The sequence below is a fragment of the Scyliorhinus torazame genome, chromosome 5 (assembly GCF_047496885.1).
Source record: "Scyliorhinus torazame isolate Kashiwa2021f chromosome 5, sScyTor2.1, whole genome shotgun sequence".
In the NCBI taxonomy this organism is placed as follows: domain Eukaryota; kingdom Metazoa; phylum Chordata; class Chondrichthyes; order Carcharhiniformes; family Scyliorhinidae; genus Scyliorhinus; species Scyliorhinus torazame.
In genome coordinates this window covers 83,530,077-83,548,432 of record NC_092711.1, presented here as the reverse complement: position 1 = coordinate 83,548,432, position 18,356 = coordinate 83,530,077, and the positions used below count along the sequence as shown (strand labels likewise).

Here is an 18,356-nt window from a genome sequence, read left to right as displayed (position 1 = left end):
CTGTGTGAACATGTGGTTGTATGTGTCTGTTTGTGTACATTTGTGTAGCCGCTTGTGTGTGTGGATTTGTGTGTGTATGTGCACGTGTGTCTGTGTGTGTATACCATGTGCTTTCTTGTGTTTATGTGCATGTTTGTGAATTTTTGCGCATGTTTGCGTGTGTTTTTGTGTCAAAATATGTGTGGTTCATTATGCCTGGGTGTATGTTCATGCATGTGTTTCTATGTGTGTGTCTATGTGTGTGTTTGTGTCTACGTGTGAGCGTGTGTGGGTCTGTGTGCATGTGTGTGTAGTGTTTGTGTCTTAATCTGTCTGTGTATTTGTATCAGCTGCCTGTAGCGTTGACATTTGTGGGTATTATTGGTACCTATGTAGAATATGTTGAACTTTCTGCTTATAAAAGCGTTTTCTGTGAGTTGCAAGCTGACATCAGGTGAACTAATGCAAAAATACAGGGATGTGCCTCAGGAGAGAACAGTGAAAACCCAGGGAAAACTCAATCACCAGTCTGGATTTGGATTTTGGGGAATCGGTCTTAGCATACTGATAAGACGAACAAGAGTTCTAAAACAATTATGTTGCACAAATAGATACTTTCAGACATCTTTATCATTGTGGCCTTTTAAACCCTTCAGCCAGTAAGCTCCATGCCGTCTTGTAATGTCAGTAACTGAGTTCTTAGTCTAGAGAACCGTTTACTTCCAAACTCCCTGCTTGGGGACTGGGAAGATATTGAGTTAATAATCTCCCTCTCTCTGGTCAGCTCAGCAAATTGCCTTTGGGTTCTCCCTGCTAGAGGTGGAGAGACACTTGGAGAGTTCATTCATCACCTTCCTCGTCTTTTGGTCGGGAAAGTGGAGGTAAAATGGGTCAGTATTGCCCCTTTGCTCTCTTTGTTGGGGAAGCGTGGATACAGTGGATTAAATAATGCCTCTCCACTCATTGTTGGAAGCGGAAGTACAGTGGGTTAACTAATGCCCCTCCCCCTCTCTCTGTTGGGGAAGGGGGCGCACAGTGGATTACCTAACGCCCCTCCCCCTCACTCTGTTGGGGAAGTGGGGAGACAGTGGAGTAACTAATGCCTCTCCCCCTCTCTGTTGGGGAAGTGGGGGTGCAGTGGATTGACTAATGCCCCTCCCCCCTCTTTGTTGGCGAAGTGGGGAGACAGCAGATTAATAAAGCCCCTCCCCCTCTCTTTGCTGGTGAAGTGGGGGTACAGTGGATTAACAATTTCCCTTTCCCCTCTCTTTGATGGGGATTATTGGTCCATGTTTCTGTGTGACCCTCAATTCAGTTCCCAGTGGGTGTGATGCAGCAACTTAAAGCTGACATTAATTTTAAAGGGATGGACAATGGGAGAAGCAGGAACACCGAGATCTAAATGTGATGTGTTTGTTTGTCTGAAATGGGAAAGTATCCGATTTCTCCTCAGCGGGAGGAAAGTCAATTAAGATATTTTGCTGAATCCTGGAATGAATGAGTTTCATTCTGTCTCTGACCCAGGGTGTATCTGAGCTGGGAGCACTGGTTGTATGAGACTTGGGGCCGAGACCTGTAGAAATCCGGGTCTCATTGAACAGATCTGATATCAGCAAAGTGGAAGCTCCATTAATTAAGCGGCTGTGCATTTAAATCACAATTGGAGGAAAAAACCTTTATTGTTATTTTAGTTCGAAATACAATTGATAGATTCTCATTGACATGAATTAACGGTGTCCATCAGAGCGAGGGAAATGTTCACAAAACTGGGTTTACCCCTGGATTTATCAACCGTTCTGTTGATGATCTTCAAGGGGATGGCTTCATGTCCCACCACACAGGAGTAAGAAGCGCCGCTGGCCCACTCCTCCGCTGCAATGGATAACAGGCTGTACATGAAGAAGGAGCTATTGCCGTTCTCCGCCATCACCTCGGTGTTCTTGTAGTTCCCGGGATTCACCGGCTTGTCATTGACGGTCCACTTGACGAAGATCTCTCGGGGGGAGAAACCTCTCACTAAGCAGCTGAGGGAGACGAATCTCTGAGCGGAGACGTCTTCAGCCGAGGGCAGGAGGACAGAGACGGACGGTTCCCGCGGATTGGGATCAGCAGAAAATGTACAATAAATGTAAATAAAACGGGGAATTCCGGAGACAATGGAACCGCGGGTTAGATGTGAGAGAAATGTGTTTTGTGTTGGATTTTAAACGTTTCCATTTTCCACTTTAGGATCTGTCCGGTTTCCCAGCTCGGAGCTGAGGTGGACACAAGCCTTTACCCTGAGAATTTACGGATATTGGATTCGAAAGTTTCAGAAAGTGTACAGCAGGGAAACAGGCCATTCGGCCCGCCTGTTCTGTGCTGGTTTATAAGCTCCACTCCAGGCTCCTCCCACCTTACCCCAAGAGGATTGGAAAACTGCCAATGTATCACCCTTATTGAAAAGGGAGGGAATCAAAAACAGGTAACTATAGGCCAGTGACCTTAATAGCTGAGCATTTAAGCATACAGAGTGTAATCAAGCTGGGTCTACACGGCTTCGTGAAGGGTAAATCATGCCTGACAAATTTATTGCAATTCTTTGAGGTGATAACGAGAAGGCGAGAGAGAGGGGGACCAGTAGATGTGATATACATGAATTTCAATACTGTGTTTAATAAGTGAATGTACTATTGCCATGGCTGCAGATACAAAAATAGAAAGGCAAGTGGATGACAGAATATCCACAGAGGGACGGAGACAGCGTAACTTACTGAGTAAAAACTTAACATAATGTAGGGAAATGTGAGGTTAGACACTTTGGTAGGCGGAAGAACATAACGGAAAATTATTTAGATGGAGAAAGACTGGAGAAAGCTGAAGTAACGGGGTAATTGGGGGTCCTCGTGCAGAAACCACACAAAGCAAGTTCTGCAGGTAATATGGAGACAAATTGAATGTTGACATTTATTTCAAAGGGAATAGAATATAAACATGGGGAAGTCTGGCTAAAACGATACAAGGCATTAGTTAGACTGCACCTGGTATACTTTGAATAGTTTTGGTGCCCTTATCTACGGAAGACAATTGGTTTTGAAGGCAGTCCAGAGAAGGATAACGAGGTTGATCCCGAGTATGGAGGGATTTTCTTATGGGGAGAGGTTAAGTAGGCTGGGTTGTACTTATTGGAGTTTAGAGGAATGAAGGCAGCTGAATCGAGACATGAAAGATTCTCAAGGAGCTTCTTAGGAGGTTGTTTTCCCTTGTGGGATTTCTGTTTATTTTTCAATGCCTGCCGATTTTCCTGCCAAAAGCTTTTTACAAAGAGATTGAGGCAAGGATTACTTTGTTCATATGGGGAGGGAAGGTGGCCAGAGTTAGAAAGGTGCTGCTACAGAGGGGAAGGCAGGCAGGGAGTTTGGGTCTTCCGAACCTGATGTATTACTACTGGGCGGTGAATGTGGAGAAGGTGCGGAGCTGGGTCAGTGGGGTTGATTCCCAGTGGGTCAGAACGGACGAATGGAGGACAGTTTGTGCAGCGGGTCGGGATTGAAAACACTAGCATCAGCGCCGCTCCCGATGGCCCCGGGGAAATACTCAGGGAGTCCCGTAATAATAGTTTCATTGAGAATTTGGAGGCAGTTTCGCCAACACTTCGGGTTGGGGGCAGAGTCAAGGGAAATGCCGATTCAGGGAAACGACAGATTTGAGCGAGGGAAGTGGGATGGAAATTTTCGGAAATGGGAGGAGAAGGTGATTAAGACACCAAAAGATTTGTTTCTTAGGGGTCGGTTTGCAAGTTTGAAGGAGCTGGAAGCGAAGTATGGGCTGGAGCAAGGGGAAATGTTTAGATACATGCAGGTTCAGGATTTTGCCAGAAAGGAGATACAGAGCTTCCCGGTGGAGCAGGTCTTCACATTGCTGGAGGAGGTGCCGATGACAGGGGGACTGGAGAAGGGGGTAGTGTCGGCAGTTTACAGAGCTATTTTGGAAGAGGAGAAGGCACCACTGGAAGGGATCAAAGCAAAGTGGGAGGAAGAGTTGGGGGAGGATATGAAGGAGGGGTTCTGATGTGAGGTGTCCCGGAGAGTGAATGCCTCCACCTCACGCGCAAGTTTGGGGCTGGTACAGCTGAAGGTGGTATGCAGAGCAGACCTCACGAGGGCGTGGATGAGCCAATTCTTTGAAGGAGTAGAAGATGTGTGTGAACGTTGCGGGCGGGTGGGGTTGCTAATCATGTTCATATGTTTTGGTGCTGTCCAAAGCTAGAGGATTATTGGAAGGATGTTTTTAGGATAATTTCTAAAGTGGTGCACGTGAAACTGGCCCCTATTCGGGGTGTCGGACCACCCAGAGTTGAAAACGCGTGCAGAGGCAGATGTTGTAGCCTTCGCCTCGTTGATCGCCCGAAGGTGGATCCTGATAGGTTGGAGAGCAACCGCTCCACCCTGTGCCCTGGCGTGACGGGGGGACCTGTTGGAATTCTTGACTCTTGAGAAGGTTAAGTTTGAAGTGAGGGGAAGGATGGAGGGGTTCTACAATTCATGGGCATTATTCATTATGCACTTTCAAGAAGCAGATAACATAGAACATTAGTTGGGGCGGGGGGGTGGGAGGGTTGGGGGAGGGGGGCTGTGTGTGTTAATGGCGACTATGGGTGATCCCTAATTCCTTTTTGTCATTTGTTTGTGTGAACATGCGGGCTAATGTTTGGGGTTTGGTGGGAGGATGGGATCGTTGTTATTGATATGGGGATTGACAAATTTGTTACTGATTATTGTTTATTGTTGGTGGGTGTAAGTTTGGGAGAAAATGTGAAAAAGGAGAATAAAAAAAATATTTAAATTTTTTTTAAAAAACAGTGCCAGTTACTGTGAAAACCCCCTAGACGCTACATTCCGGTGCCTGTTTTGGTACACAGAGGGAGAATTCAGAATGTCCATATTACCTAACAGCACATTTCAGGACTGGTGAGAGGAAACCGGAGCACCCAGAGGAAAACCCACGCAGACACGGGGAGAACGTGCAGACTCCACAGACAGTGACCCAAGCTGGGAATCGAACCTGGGACCCTGGAGCTGTGAAGCAACAGTGCTATACACTGTGCTACCATGCCACCAATCCCACCCAGCGACAATGCACTGTTTTAACCAGACCCAAGAGTAGATTCAAGATGTCACGCTCGGCACAAGGATACTAGATATTATAGACTGTAAGATCCACAAACTCTGCCAAGATGGCTGCAACTTAACAGGTTATTATGGACATTAAACTGTGGCCAACTTCAATGGGCACTAGGACCCGGATGGGATCAGAAACCTTCAGGTTCCGCCCACCAACTGTTGCGTCACCAAGACGCCAGCGCATGCGCTCTGCTTCTCCAAGATGGCGGCTGCTAACCAGGGCTTGGTCCCGGGAGAGAGCTGACCGGCGGTGATGTGACCTGAGGATCACCGCACCTCAGGCAAGGGGCCAGATTGGGAAGGTGGTGCCTTCAGGAATAACTGGGAAGGTGATGTTTGGTCAGTTGCTGCAGTCTGTGTAGTGAAGGTGCTGTCACAGTGGTGTGAGGTGAGGAAGTACAGGATTATCACCCAGCAATGATCAATTAAGGGGAATGTAAATCCAGCTCAGGCTGCTTTCAGTTTGGAAAGGGAGCTAAGGTGTGTCCTTGGAGCTGGTGAATGTTGAGGCTTTGGCAGTTTCTCTATCAATTCAATCCTTCCCTCCCTCTCCCACCTCTATCTTTAGAATCATAGAGTTTTACAGCACGGAAAGAGGCCCTTTGGCCCATTCAGAATCTTTATTATTGTCACAAGTAGGCTTACATTATAATCTTTATTATTAGTGACACAAGGAGGCTTACATTAACACTGCAATGAGGTTACTATAAAAAAAACCCAGTCGCCACATTCCAGCGCCTGCTCTGGTACACGGCTGGAGAATTCAGAATGTCCAATTCACCGAAGAACCTCATCTTTCAGGGCTTGTGGGAGGAAACCGGAGCACCCGGAGGAAACCCACGCAGACATGGGGAAAACTGCAGACGACACAGACAGTGATCCAAGCCTGGAATCGAACCCAGGTCCCTGGTGCTGTGAGCTACTGCTAGTATTAGCAGTGCTAACCACTGTGCTACCGTGCCACCCAGAAGATTATTAGATAACTAGGTCTGGATGAATTGTGTCCCAGGATGCTGTGGAAGGCGAGGGAGAGAAAGCAGCGGTTCTGACCCAAAGTTTTAACCACAAATTAGGCCTGTTTTTGCTAGAATTTAGACATTTAAGGTGTGATCAGATATTTAAGATACTAACAGGGAAAGACAGGGCAGATGAAGATAAACTATTTCCACTGATTGGAGATTCTAAAACTAGGGATCATTGTCTAAAAATTAGGACTAGACAGCTCAGTACAGATGGTAGGAAGAACTTCTTCACACATAGGGTGGGAGAGGTTTTGAAATCTATCCCACAAACAGCAGGTGAAGTTGGATCAGTTGTTAAGTTTAAATTTGAGGTAGAGTTTTGTTAAGCAAAGATATTAAGGGACATGGAGTTTGGTCACAGATCAGCAATGATCTCATTAAATAGCAGTACAGACTCGAGGGGCTGAATGGCCTACTCCTGTCCCTATGTGTATTTCTGTGATTCTGAAATTCAGACAACACCATGACAGGGAAAGAATCTGGATTAGAACCTGAGTTTGTCCGAGCTACAAACCATCTCTCCAGATCCTTGCCCTTTGTGGTTTTAATGAAGGTCAAGGCAATAGTTGGATTATTGAAAGACTTGACAAAGTTGTTGGATACCATTTTTCGGGTCTCAGGATAAATCATAACGTAATTCACTCCCCACAGCCTTGAGTTGCCGTTGAACTTCGTTGAGGCCTCAACGCTTTCTTTGTGTTGCTGCCGAAAATTCCTGGAAGAAGTAAATCCTCACTCCCTCCTGGAGCCAGGTGCCACCTCACCGTTCCCTCTCCAGGACATTCTCTCAAGTTGTGGAAGCGAATGATTACAGGCCTGGGATGAAAACTATCCCTTGGCCTCAAAGACCGATGCACCCTTTCTAATTTGAAATGCCCAGGCTTCACATCCAGCTTGAGAAAACGTGGCAGTCGGTCCTCGAAGAACCTAACGGGAGCCTTACCCTCCACACTAAATGGACAGAAAATAACATCATTTATGGGCAGCACGGTAGCACAGTGGTTAGCACAGGTGCTTCACAGCTCCAGGGTTCCAGGTGCGATTCCTGGCTTGGGTCACTGTCTATGCGGAGTCTGCACGTTCTCCCCATGTCTGCGTGGGTTTCCTCCGGGTGCTCCTGTTTCCTCCCACAGTCCAACGACGTGCAGGTTCAGTGGATTGACCACAATAAATTTCCCTCAGTGTCCAACTAAAAGGTTAGGTGGGGTTACTGGGTTACGGGGATGGGGTGGATGTATGGGCTTGGCTGGGGTGCTGTTTCCAAGGTGCAGACTCGATGGGCTGAGTGGCCTCCTTCTGCAATGTAAATTCTATGATGACCATCTGACAGGCCAACGACTCGGATGTTCTTTCTCCGACCCTCGGTTCTCCAAGTCCTCCAGGACCTCCGCCACGCCACTCGGCTGGTTTTCAAAGGTTGAATTCTTGCCTCCGTCGAGGAGGCATCTTGCTGAACGTTCAGGATTCTCTCCTCCGGATCATCGAGCCTCTTCATGGCGTTTTGCAGCTGGGCCTCATGAGGACACCGATATTGAGTCAGCACACTCCGCCTCTGGTCAATAAAACGGATAATGTCGGCAGTCATCATTTTCGCCACCACCCGGTGAGCACGGGGTAGAGGGACCTCCTGAGGGTCAGGCCGCCATGTTGAAAAGGCGGCTCCATTCCTGCTGAATCCACCTGCGCTGTTTTACCAATGGATTTCCTGACTTTTTTTCGGCAGAATCATACCTGACCAAACTCTGATTCTTCCAAGGACATGATAACAAACATTAATTCAAGGATTAGATAGATGAGTGCCGGGCAATCAGGATAAGTGTCAGATTACAGATGAGTGGCACCAGAACCTGCGGAAAGGCAGCTACTCCGTAGCCGTATCACATGCTGCCCCCCCCACCCCCATGCCTCCCCACATACAGATTTCTGATTGAGGGTGTGGAGCATTCTGGGGAACTGGCGGTAAATGGAGAGAAAGCTGAGATGAGGAGGGATTTCTTCACTCCAGGACGTGGTGAAACTTTGGAATTCTCTCCCCCAGAGGATTCTGGAGATTCAATAGTCAAGTATGTTCAAGGCACAGATTGACAGGTGTCTAAATATTGAAGATGTCAAGGGATATGGGGGATAGTGTGGGAAATCAGTTCTGAGGTAGATTGGCCAAGTATATAATTGAATGGTTGAGCAGACTCGGTGGGCCGAATGGCCTACTCTTGCTCCTATTCTAATCTCTGTGTCCTGGTCAGGAAGCAGTGAGCTGAGCTGGGATCTGTCAATCAACATGAATCAGCACCTTCAGGAGATTTGGGAGTGTGAATATCAGATACAGCAGAGTGAGAATGGAGGGAGATTGTGTGGGATGGAGATTTATAGCTTTTGGAGAACGAGACAGGAAATAATGTTCCAGAGGAACTAGAATTGTCTGTTCTGAGTTTCTATCCTGTACGAACAATGATAACTTTTGTAAATTGTTTTCACAGGATATTAGATGAGGAGAAATTACAAACGTTACATCGCGATCTGACAGTCACACGATTCCTTGGAACCTGAATATCATCCGCCTTTGAATCTAGAAGAAGAAATGATTGCTTGAAGTGTCAGCTTCTAATTATATCAAACATCAGTGTGACTGGAAAAGCACCGAGACCCACACACCCGATCGAGAGTGTTCTAGTGAACTGACTGTGGAAAGAGCTTTAACCAGTTACATAGCCTGAAAAAAAAAGAACAGCATACACAGTGAGGAGAAACCGTACCCGTGTTGTATCTGTGATTGCCCAATTTGGAGAGACACGAAGAGACCCAAAACATGGAGAAACGGTGGAAATGTGGGGACTGTGGGAAGGGATTCAGAGCCCCATCTGTGCTGGAGATTCATCGCCGCAGTCACACTGGGGAGAGGCCATTCACCTGCTCTCAGTGTGGGAAAGGATTTACTCAATTATCCAACCTGCAGAATCACCAACGAGTTCATACTGGGGAGAGGCCGTTCACCTGCTCCCAATGTGGGAAAGGATTCTGTGATTCGTCCCACCTATTGAGACACCAGCGAGTTCACACTGGGGAGAGGCCATTCACCTGCTCCCAGTGTGGGAAAGGATTTACTGAAGTATCCGACCTGCAGAAACACCAGCGAGTTCACACTGGGGAGAGGCCGTTCATCTGTTGTCAGTGTGGGAAAGGATTTAGTGAAGTATGTGACCTGCAGAGACACCAGCGAGTTCACACTGGGGAGAGGCCATTCACCTGCTCTCAGTGTGGGAAAGGATTCACTCAGTTATCCACCCTGCGGAGACACCAGCGATTTCACACTGGGGAGAGGCCATTCATCTGCTCTCTCTGTGGGAAGGGATTTACTGAGGTATCCAACCTGCAGAAACACCAGCGTGTTCACACTGGAGAGAGGCCAGTCATCTGCTCTCAGTGTGGGAAAGGGTTTACTGAAGTCTCCGACCTGCAGAGACACCAGCGAGTTCATACTGGGGAGAGGCCGTTCACCTGCTCTCAGTGTGGAAAGGAATTCATTGATTCATCCACCCTGCGGAGACACCAGCGAGTTCACACTGGGGAAAGGCCATTCACCTGCTCTCAGTGTGGGAAGGGATTCACTCAGTTATCCCACCTGTGGAGACACCAGCGAGTTCACACTGGGGAGAGGCCATTCATCTGCTCTCAGTGTGGGAGAGGATTTACTCAGTTACCCAACCTGCGGAGACACCAGCGAGTTCACACTGGGGAGAGGCCAGTCACCTCTCAATGTGAGATGGGACTACACGTTTCATCGCATCTGCTGTGACACCAACAATTTCACAATCGGTTACAGGGGTTGGATTCTGCTGTTATTGTTTCCGCTCTACATCCAGGACTGCATTTTGTTCATTCTGACAGGTGGTCAGTGGGGATGGTTGGAGGGTTTCTTTCTGCTGCACTGGCCGGTCTCACCACTTTGCCTCCAGTGGGCTGATGCTCTTTGAGCCTTGTTGCTAATACCTGGCTTCAAATTGCACAAGAATCACAGAGAGAAAAGGTGTTTGGAAGTTTGAAGATATTTAGTTTCCATTTCTGTTTGGTACCCCCAAAGCATGCCACATTGCCATGTAGACGGGCCCTGGTGGTTACATGGTTCTTTTGTTTAACTTATCTGGGTTTGAGGAGCAAGTTGTCTGAGGTGGACTGGGACTCTGATTGGTACAGGGAATACCTAATATTTAAGGAATTATGACATATTTATCAGGGGGTTGCTTAGCTCAGTTGACTGGACGACTGGTTCGTGATGCAGAGCAAGGCCAACAGTGAGGATTCAACTCCCGTACAGGCTGAGTTTATTCATGAAGAGCCCCGCCTTGTCAACCAGGTCCCTCGCCTGAGGTGTGCTGACCCTCGGATTAAATTACCTCCAGTCAGCGCTCTCTCTGTGAAAGGGGAGAGCAGTCTCTAGTCCTGTGGAATTTTTGCAACTTTTTATTCACATATATACAACAAATATAGATTGCTTTAAGGAACAAACATTCTTCAGGAAAAGTGATGTAACCGTGGCTAACAAGAAAAATTAAAGATTCCATGAGATCCAATAGAATTCAGCAAAGGAAGATGAAGAAACTGATGAGAGCAATCTGCTGAGAAACATAAAAACCGACTGGAAAAGCTTCTACAGGAATGTGAAAAGGAAAAGATTCGCAAAGACCAATGTGGGTCCATTCCAGGCAGAGACAGGAGAGTTTAGAATGGGGAATGAGGAAGTGGCAGAGAAACTAAACAATGTGTGTCTGTCTTCACAGAGGAAGATGCAGAAATAGTCCCCAAAACACCAGAGAACCAACGGACTGGCAGAGATTAGTATTGGTGAAAAAGTAGTTCTGGAGAAATTAATGGGGTTGAAAGTTAATAAATCCCCAAATGCTGATGATCTACATCCCAGAGTGTTGAACGAGGTGGCTGTAGAGATCTCTATTCCTCATTCTAAATTCTCCTGACTATCTGGAATGGACAAACCTTTGTCTGAGCAAAAAGGTTCCTTTTTACATAATCATAGAAACTTTAACAGTCCATTTGTATGTATTTTGCCAGTTCACATTCTATTCTATTCTCCCTTTTGTTTCTCAGTGTCTTGGCCGAAGAACGGAAGTAAATCCTCGGGAATGAATCATCACTTTGAACAGGTTCTGAGACAATTAAATTCCAGGACCGAGTAACTATAATCGTGTTATTCTCGGTTGTGTAAAAGGGCAAAATTCTATTTTATAGTTTAATGTGTAGGTTTGCGAGTTACAGTAGCTTCAAAAAGTAAAGAGAAAATGCTGGAAAATCTCAGCAGGTCTGTCAGCATCTGTAGGGAGAAAAAAGAGCTAGTGTTTGAGTCCAGATGACCCTTTGTCTAAGTAGCTTCTAGTTTGTTTGTTGCATTAAAAGTCATAAACCTGATGTCCCATCGTGTGATCCTTTAGTTTGGTGATTGGGAATTAGATTTTTTTCCAAGAAGTTGCTGACCTCTACAGAGATCCTAATCCATCAGTTTTGATTGCTTTATGAGCCACAGGCACCTTTCTGTCTCACTAGTGCTCATGCCAATGCTGTGGAGATGCCGGCGTTGGACTGGGGTGGTCACAGTAAGAAGTCTTACAACACCAGGTAAAGTCCAACAGGTTTGTTTGGAATCATTAGCTTTCGGAGTGCAGCTCCTTCATCAGATGAATGAAGAGGTCGGTTCCACAAACCCATATATAGACAAAGTCAGGTGCAAGATGATACTTTGAATGCGAGTCTTTGCAGGTAATTAAGTCTTTACAGGTTCAGACAGTGCAACTGGAGAGAGGGATAATCACAGGTTAAAGAGGTGTGAATTGTCTCAAGCCAGGTCAGTTGGTAGGATTTTGCCAGCCCAGGCCAGATGGTGGGGGGTAAATGTAATGCAACTTGAATCCAAGGTGCTGGTTGAGGCCGTACTCAAGCGTGCAGAACTTGGCTATAGGTTTCTGTTCAGCGATTCTGCGCTGTCGCCCATCCTGAAGGCCGCCTTGACTGCTGAAGTGTTCCCCGACTGGAAGGGAACATTCCTGCCTGGTGATTGTCGTGCGATGTCTGTTGATCCGTTGTCGCACCGTCTGCATGGTCTTGCCAATGTACGACGCTTCGGGACATCCTTTCCTGCAGCGTATGAGGTGGACAACATTGGCCAAGTTGCACAAGTATGTACCACGTACCTGGTGGGTGGTGTTCTCACGTGTAATGGTGGTCCACATGTCGATGATCTGGCATGTCTTGCAGAGGTTGCCATGGCAGGGTTGTGTGGTGTCGTGGTCGCTGTTCTGAAGGCTGGATAGTTTGCGGGAAACAATCGTTTGTTTGAGGTTGTGCAGTTGTTTGAAGGCAGGTAGTGGGGGTGTGCGGATGACCTTGGCAAGATGTTCGTCTTCATTGATGATGTGTTGAAGGCTGCGAAGAAGGCTGTCCTGGCTTGACACTATTCACACTTCTTTAACCTGTGATTATCCCTCGCCAGTCACGATATTTAAAAATCATGTTCTGTTTAATCAATTAACTTTTAACAGGAAAATATTTGAATTTGTTGGACTTTTCCTGATTACATTTATTCACTTGAGGGGAAGCTGTAGATGTGCTTTATCTGGATTTCCAGAAGGTATTTAGCAAGATGCCACATCAAAGGTTATTACACAAAATAAGAGCTCATGGTGTGGGGTCAACATATCAGCATGGATAGAGGATTGGTTAGCGAACAGGAATGAGCCAGTAGGTATAAATGGATTCTTTCTGGGTGGGTAAGATGTGACAAGTGGAATGTCATCAGGATCAGTGCTGGGCTCTCACCCATTTACAATCTGTATGAATGTGTTGGATGACGGGATTGAATGTCTGTCGGCTACATTTTCTGATGCCTGAAAGACCGGGAGGGAAGTAATTTGTGAAGTGGATTTAATAAGTCTGCAAAGGACTACAAATAGGTTAAGTGCGTGGCAAAAACCTGACAGATGGAGCATAACTTGGGAAAATGTGAATTGTCCACTTTGTCAAAAAGTATTAAATAAAACAATATTATTTAAATGGTGGGAGATTGCAGAACTCTGAGGTACAGAGGGATTGGGGTGCCTGATCCCAAGTTAGTCTGCAGGTACAGCCAGTGATTAGGAAGGTTAATGGAATATTATTGTTTATTGCAAAGGAAATGGAATGTAAATGTAGGGATGTTGTGCTGCAGTTGGATAGAGTCATAGAGGTTTACAGCATGAAAACAGGTCCTTCGGCCCAACTTGTCCATGCCGCCCAGTTTTTAAACCAGTCCCAATTGCCCGCATTTGACCCCTATCCCTCTATACCCAGCTTTCCCATATAACTGCCTGAATGCTTTTTAAGAGACAAAATTGTACCTGCCTCTACTATTGCCTCTAGCAGCTCGTTCTGGACACTCACCACGCTATGTGGGAAAATATTGCCCCTCTCGACCCATTTGTAACTCACTTCTTACCCTAAATCTAAACCCTCAGGTTTTAGACTCCTCTACCTTTGCGAAAAGATGTTGACTATCAACCCTATCTATGCTGCTCATTATTTTACAGCCCTCTATAAGATCACCCCTCAGCCTCCTATGTTCCATGGAAAAAGTCCCAGTCTATTCAACCTCTCCTTGTAACCCAGACCATCAAGTCCTGGTAGTAACCAAGTAAATCTTTTCTGCACTCTTTCTGGTTTAATAATATCCTTTGTATAATAGGTTGACCAGAACTGTACACAGTATTCCAAGTGTGACTGTACTAATGTCTTGTACAACTTCAGCAAGACATCACAACTCCTGTATTCAATGTCCTGACCAATGAAACCAAGTATGCCGAATGTCTCCTTCACCACCCTGTCCACTTGTGACTCCACTTTCAAGAAGCTATGAATCTGTGCTCCTAGATCTCTTTGTTCTATAACTTTCCCCAACTCCCTACCATTAACTGAGTAGGTCTTGCCCCAATTCGATCTACAAAAATGCAGCACATCACATTTATCAAATTGATTTATTTGGCACCTTTAAGGATAGATTGAGTGCATAGCTAGAGAATGGAATTATTCAAAAAGCCATGACTGTGGAAAGATAGTCATTGTTTCAGACAAGGAATAATCTGTTGCCATATTTGCAGAAATTCAGGCATTGTTACATAAAAATTTGTATCAGTGTTTCATGTAACAATTAAGACCATTGTATTCCATTACATTTAGTATGAAATACTTAGCAACAGCAAGGTTAATGCAAGTACATTATCTTCGTAAGATTGGCACAGGTGGCTGGTGCACATACACCCTGAATTAATTTGATGGACATTAGGAAATCTTAAGTAATGCCCAATGTTTGAATAATAAATCATTTTCTAAGTCGCAGACATTTATTTGAATAAATCAGGAAGTCCCAGCTGATAATTAGAAACCAATGAGAGTAAATGAGGGATTGGATAATCGGTAAAAATGTCTTTTAAGAGTATGACTTTGTGGTTAAGGTTTTGTTCCGAATTTATGCTTTTATGAATTGATGAACCATCTACTGATTTTTGTTTGAAGTAGTTTTCTTCATACTTTTCTTACGCTTTTGTTTACATCTTTTCGCTATGCTCTGACCAGTTGAGCCAGGGGCTGTTTAGCACAGGGCTAAATCGCTGGCTTTGAAAGCAGACCAAGGCAGGCCAGCAGCACGGTTCAATTCCCGTAACAGCCTCCCCGAACAGGCGCCGGAATGTGGCGATTAGGGGCTTTTCACAGTAACTTCATTTGAAGCCTACTTGTGACAATAAGCGGCTTTCATTTCATTATGTATTATTTTGATCAACATTTTTGATTCCGTTTTCATGCAAGTGTATCAAGGTGAATGATTAGCAAATAAAGTTGTACTTTGGACATCTCCAATCAACCGAACTTCTGATTCTTATTTGAAGATAGAATAAGAGATCGTAAAGAGTGCAACTGGAGCTTTACTCTGTATCTAACCCCGTGGTGTATCTGTCCTGGAGTGTTTGATGGGGTCAGCGTAGAAGGGGTTTTGTTCTGTATCCAACCCCATGCTGTACCTGTTTTGGGAGTATTTGATGGTGACAGTGCCAAGGAGGATTTACGTTGTATCTAACCTTGTGCTATACCTATTGTGGGAATGTTTGATGGGGACAGCATCGATGTAGGTTTACTCTGTATCCAACACCATTTTGTATCAGCTTTGGGAGTGTTTCATGGGGCAATGTAGAGGGAGCTGTGCTGTAACTGATTGGAGAATGGTTAAAGCTGGCACTTGGTACTCAGGTTTTCCAGTACAGACACCCTTCACTTTAAAAATAACATTTCATTCAGAGATCAGAGAAACCATCACCGGTTTCCCCACTGCCCCCACCCCCGCAGGCCCAGAGGGACATTGAGAGTCCTGAACATTGTTATACCGTCTGCTTGATATTTCATATGAGACTATTTCTGTTCCATAGAATCCCTACATTGCAGAAGGAGGCCATTCAGCCCGTCGAGACTGCACCTACCCTCCAAAATGGCACCCCACTCAGGACCACTCCTCCACCCTATCCCCGTAAATCCACCTAACCTGCGCGTCTTTGGACTGTGGGAGGAAACCGTAACACCTGGAAGGAACCCATGCAGACACGGGCAGAAGGTGCAAACTCTAGACAGTCACCCAAGGCCGGAATCGAACCCTGTCTGATCTCCAGTCAGTCTCTGTTCGAATGAAAAGAGTCCCAGTTTCTCTAATCTCTCCTGGTAACTAAAGCCTCTCTTCCCTGGGATCATCTCAGTGAATCTCTTCTACACCCTCTCCATGGCCTTGACATCCTTCCTGGTGTAAGATCCCCAAAACCTGATCTGATATTCCAACTGCAGCCTAACCAATGATTTGTACATATTTACATGACCTCTGTCATTTTGTACTTCACACTTAGAATTATAAAACCTTGGATCCCATGTGTTTTTTAAACACTTTATCAACTTGTCCTCCCACATTTAAAAGTTTGTGTATCTGAAACTCCTTTTAGGGTTTTGGAGACATTAACACAACATGGCTGAAATACATTGACATCCAGTGTCTGATATAATGTGTGTTATGGGAGAGAGAAGTTTAGTCTGAATTATAAACTCAAGGAGGCGCTTCACTGCAGACAGGTCACCGTGGAAACGCTGATAAGACATTCCTTCACTGCAGACAGGTCACCGTGGAAACGCTGATAAGACATTCCATTCCACAGAATCGACTCATTGGAAACTCTAATCGGATCGGGGGGGGAGGACAGAGTTTGTATTTTGTTAACCTCAACATACACGTAAACCAAAGTGAATAATGGAACAGATTGAATTCTAATGTGTGATGTTTATAGCTACAGTAATGGAATTATCAGAAATAATAGAATTAACAGGCAGGGTAGTTTAGAGAGAATGAGGAAATGATTGAAGTAACTGCTGTGAACCAAAAATGTAAATCACAGCTTCGAGAAATTCCTGCTGTCTTTTCCTCATTTACTGCATGAACTGTGTTCCGTTCTGGGCGGCAAACCTTAGGAAAGATAAACGTTAAAGTCGCCAGAGTCCCAGATGACCAGAGGCTGCATTCCCCTTTGAGGGGGAGAGCTGACTGGTGGTGATTTAACCTGAGGACCACCACACCTCAGGCAAGGGACAAGGTTGAGAAGACATGTAGATGAGAAGTAGGAGGGGCTGAAGATAGATCCTTGGGGGAGTCCAAGGAATTTGGAGAGGAAAGGGAGATTGGAGATGTCTTGGATATTTGTAAAGATGGTGGGGTCAAGTGTTCTGTTTAGGATGGGTGATGATGTTGCATTAAAGTGAGAAGGACAGAACCAAATGAGAGAGAACTGGAAACATAGAACATAGAACAATACAGCGCAGTACAGGCCCTTCAGCCCACGATGTTGCACCGAAACAAAAGCCATCTAACCTACACTATGCCATTATCATCCATATGTTTATCCAATAAACTTTTAAATGCCCTCAATGTTGGCGAGTTCACTACTGTAGCAGGTAGGGCATTCCACGGCCTCACTACTCTTTGCGTAAAGAACCTACCTCTGACCTCTGTCCTATATCTATTACCCCTCAGTTTAAAGTTATGTCCCCTCGTGCCAGCCATATCCATCCGCGGGAGAAGGCTCTCACTGTCCACCCTATCCAACCCCCTGATCATTTTGTATGCCTCTATTAAGTCTCCTCTTAACCTTCTTCTCTCCAACGAAAACAACCTCAAGTCCGTCAGCCTTTCCTCATAAGATTTTCCCTCCATACCAGGCAACATCCTGGTAAATCTCCTCTGCACCCGCTCCAAAGCCTCCACGTCCTTCCTATAATGCGGTGACCAGAACTGTACGCAATACTCCAAATGCGGCCGGACCAGAGTTCTGTACAGCTGCAACATGACCTCCCGACTCCGGAACTCAATCCCTCTACCAATAAAGGCCAACACTCCATAGGCCTTCTTCACAACCCTATCAACCTGGGTGGCAACTTTCAGGGATCTATGTACATGGACACCTAGATCCCTCTGCTCAGCCACACTTTCAAGAACTTTACCATTAGCCAAATATTCCGCATTCCTGTTATTCCTTCCAAAGTGAATCACCTCACACTTCTCTACATTAAACTCCATTTGCCACCTCTCAGCCCAGCTCTGCAGCTTATCTATATCCCTCTGTAACCTGCTACATCTTTCCACACTATCGACAACACCACCGACTTTAGTATCGTCTGCAAATTTACTCGCCCACCCTTCTGCGCCTTCCTCTAGGTCATTGATAAAAATGACAAACAGCAACGGCCCCAGAACAGATCCTTGTGGTACTCCACTTGTGACTGTACTCCATTCTGAACATTTCCCACCAACCACCACCCTCTGTCTTCTTTCAGCTAGCCAATTTCTGATCCACATCTCTAAATCACCCTCAATCCCCAGCCTCCGTATTTTTTGCAATAGCCTACCGTGGGAAACCTTATCAAACGCTTTGCTGAAATCCATATACACCACATCAACTGCTCTACCCTCGTCTACCTGTTCAGTCACCTTCTCAAAGAACTCAATAAGGTTTGTGAGGCATGACCTACCCTTCACAAAGCCATGCTGACTATCCCTGATCATATTATTCCTATCTAGATGATTATAAACCTTGTCCCTTATAATCCCCTCCAAGACTTTACCCACTACAGACGT

General features: G+C 45.7%; 1 protein-coding gene across 3 annotated transcripts; it reads left to right on the top strand.

The window, feature by feature from the left end:
- The first annotated feature begins 5,330 nt into the window (after nucleotides 1-5,330).
- Nucleotides 5,331-15,055, top strand: LOC140418699 (uncharacterized). 3 transcript variants are annotated; one of them, XM_072502271.1, is made up of 2 exons: nucleotides 5,331-5,422; nucleotides 8,641-15,055. In XM_072502271.1, the coding sequence occupies exon 2, from the start codon at nucleotides 8,970-8,972 to the stop codon at nucleotides 9,954-9,956; it is 987 nt and encodes a 328-aa protein (XP_072358372.1). In that variant the 5' UTR covers nucleotides 5,331-5,422; nucleotides 8,641-8,969; the 3' UTR covers nucleotides 9,957-15,055. The 3 variants fall into 3 exon arrangements, with proteins under 3 accessions (XP_072358372.1, XP_072358373.1, XP_072358371.1); XM_072502272.1 differs by having other exon boundaries at nucleotides 5,352-5,470; XM_072502270.1 differs by having other exon boundaries at nucleotides 5,352-5,529.
- The last annotated feature ends 3,301 nt before the right edge of the window (nucleotides 15,056-18,356 follow it).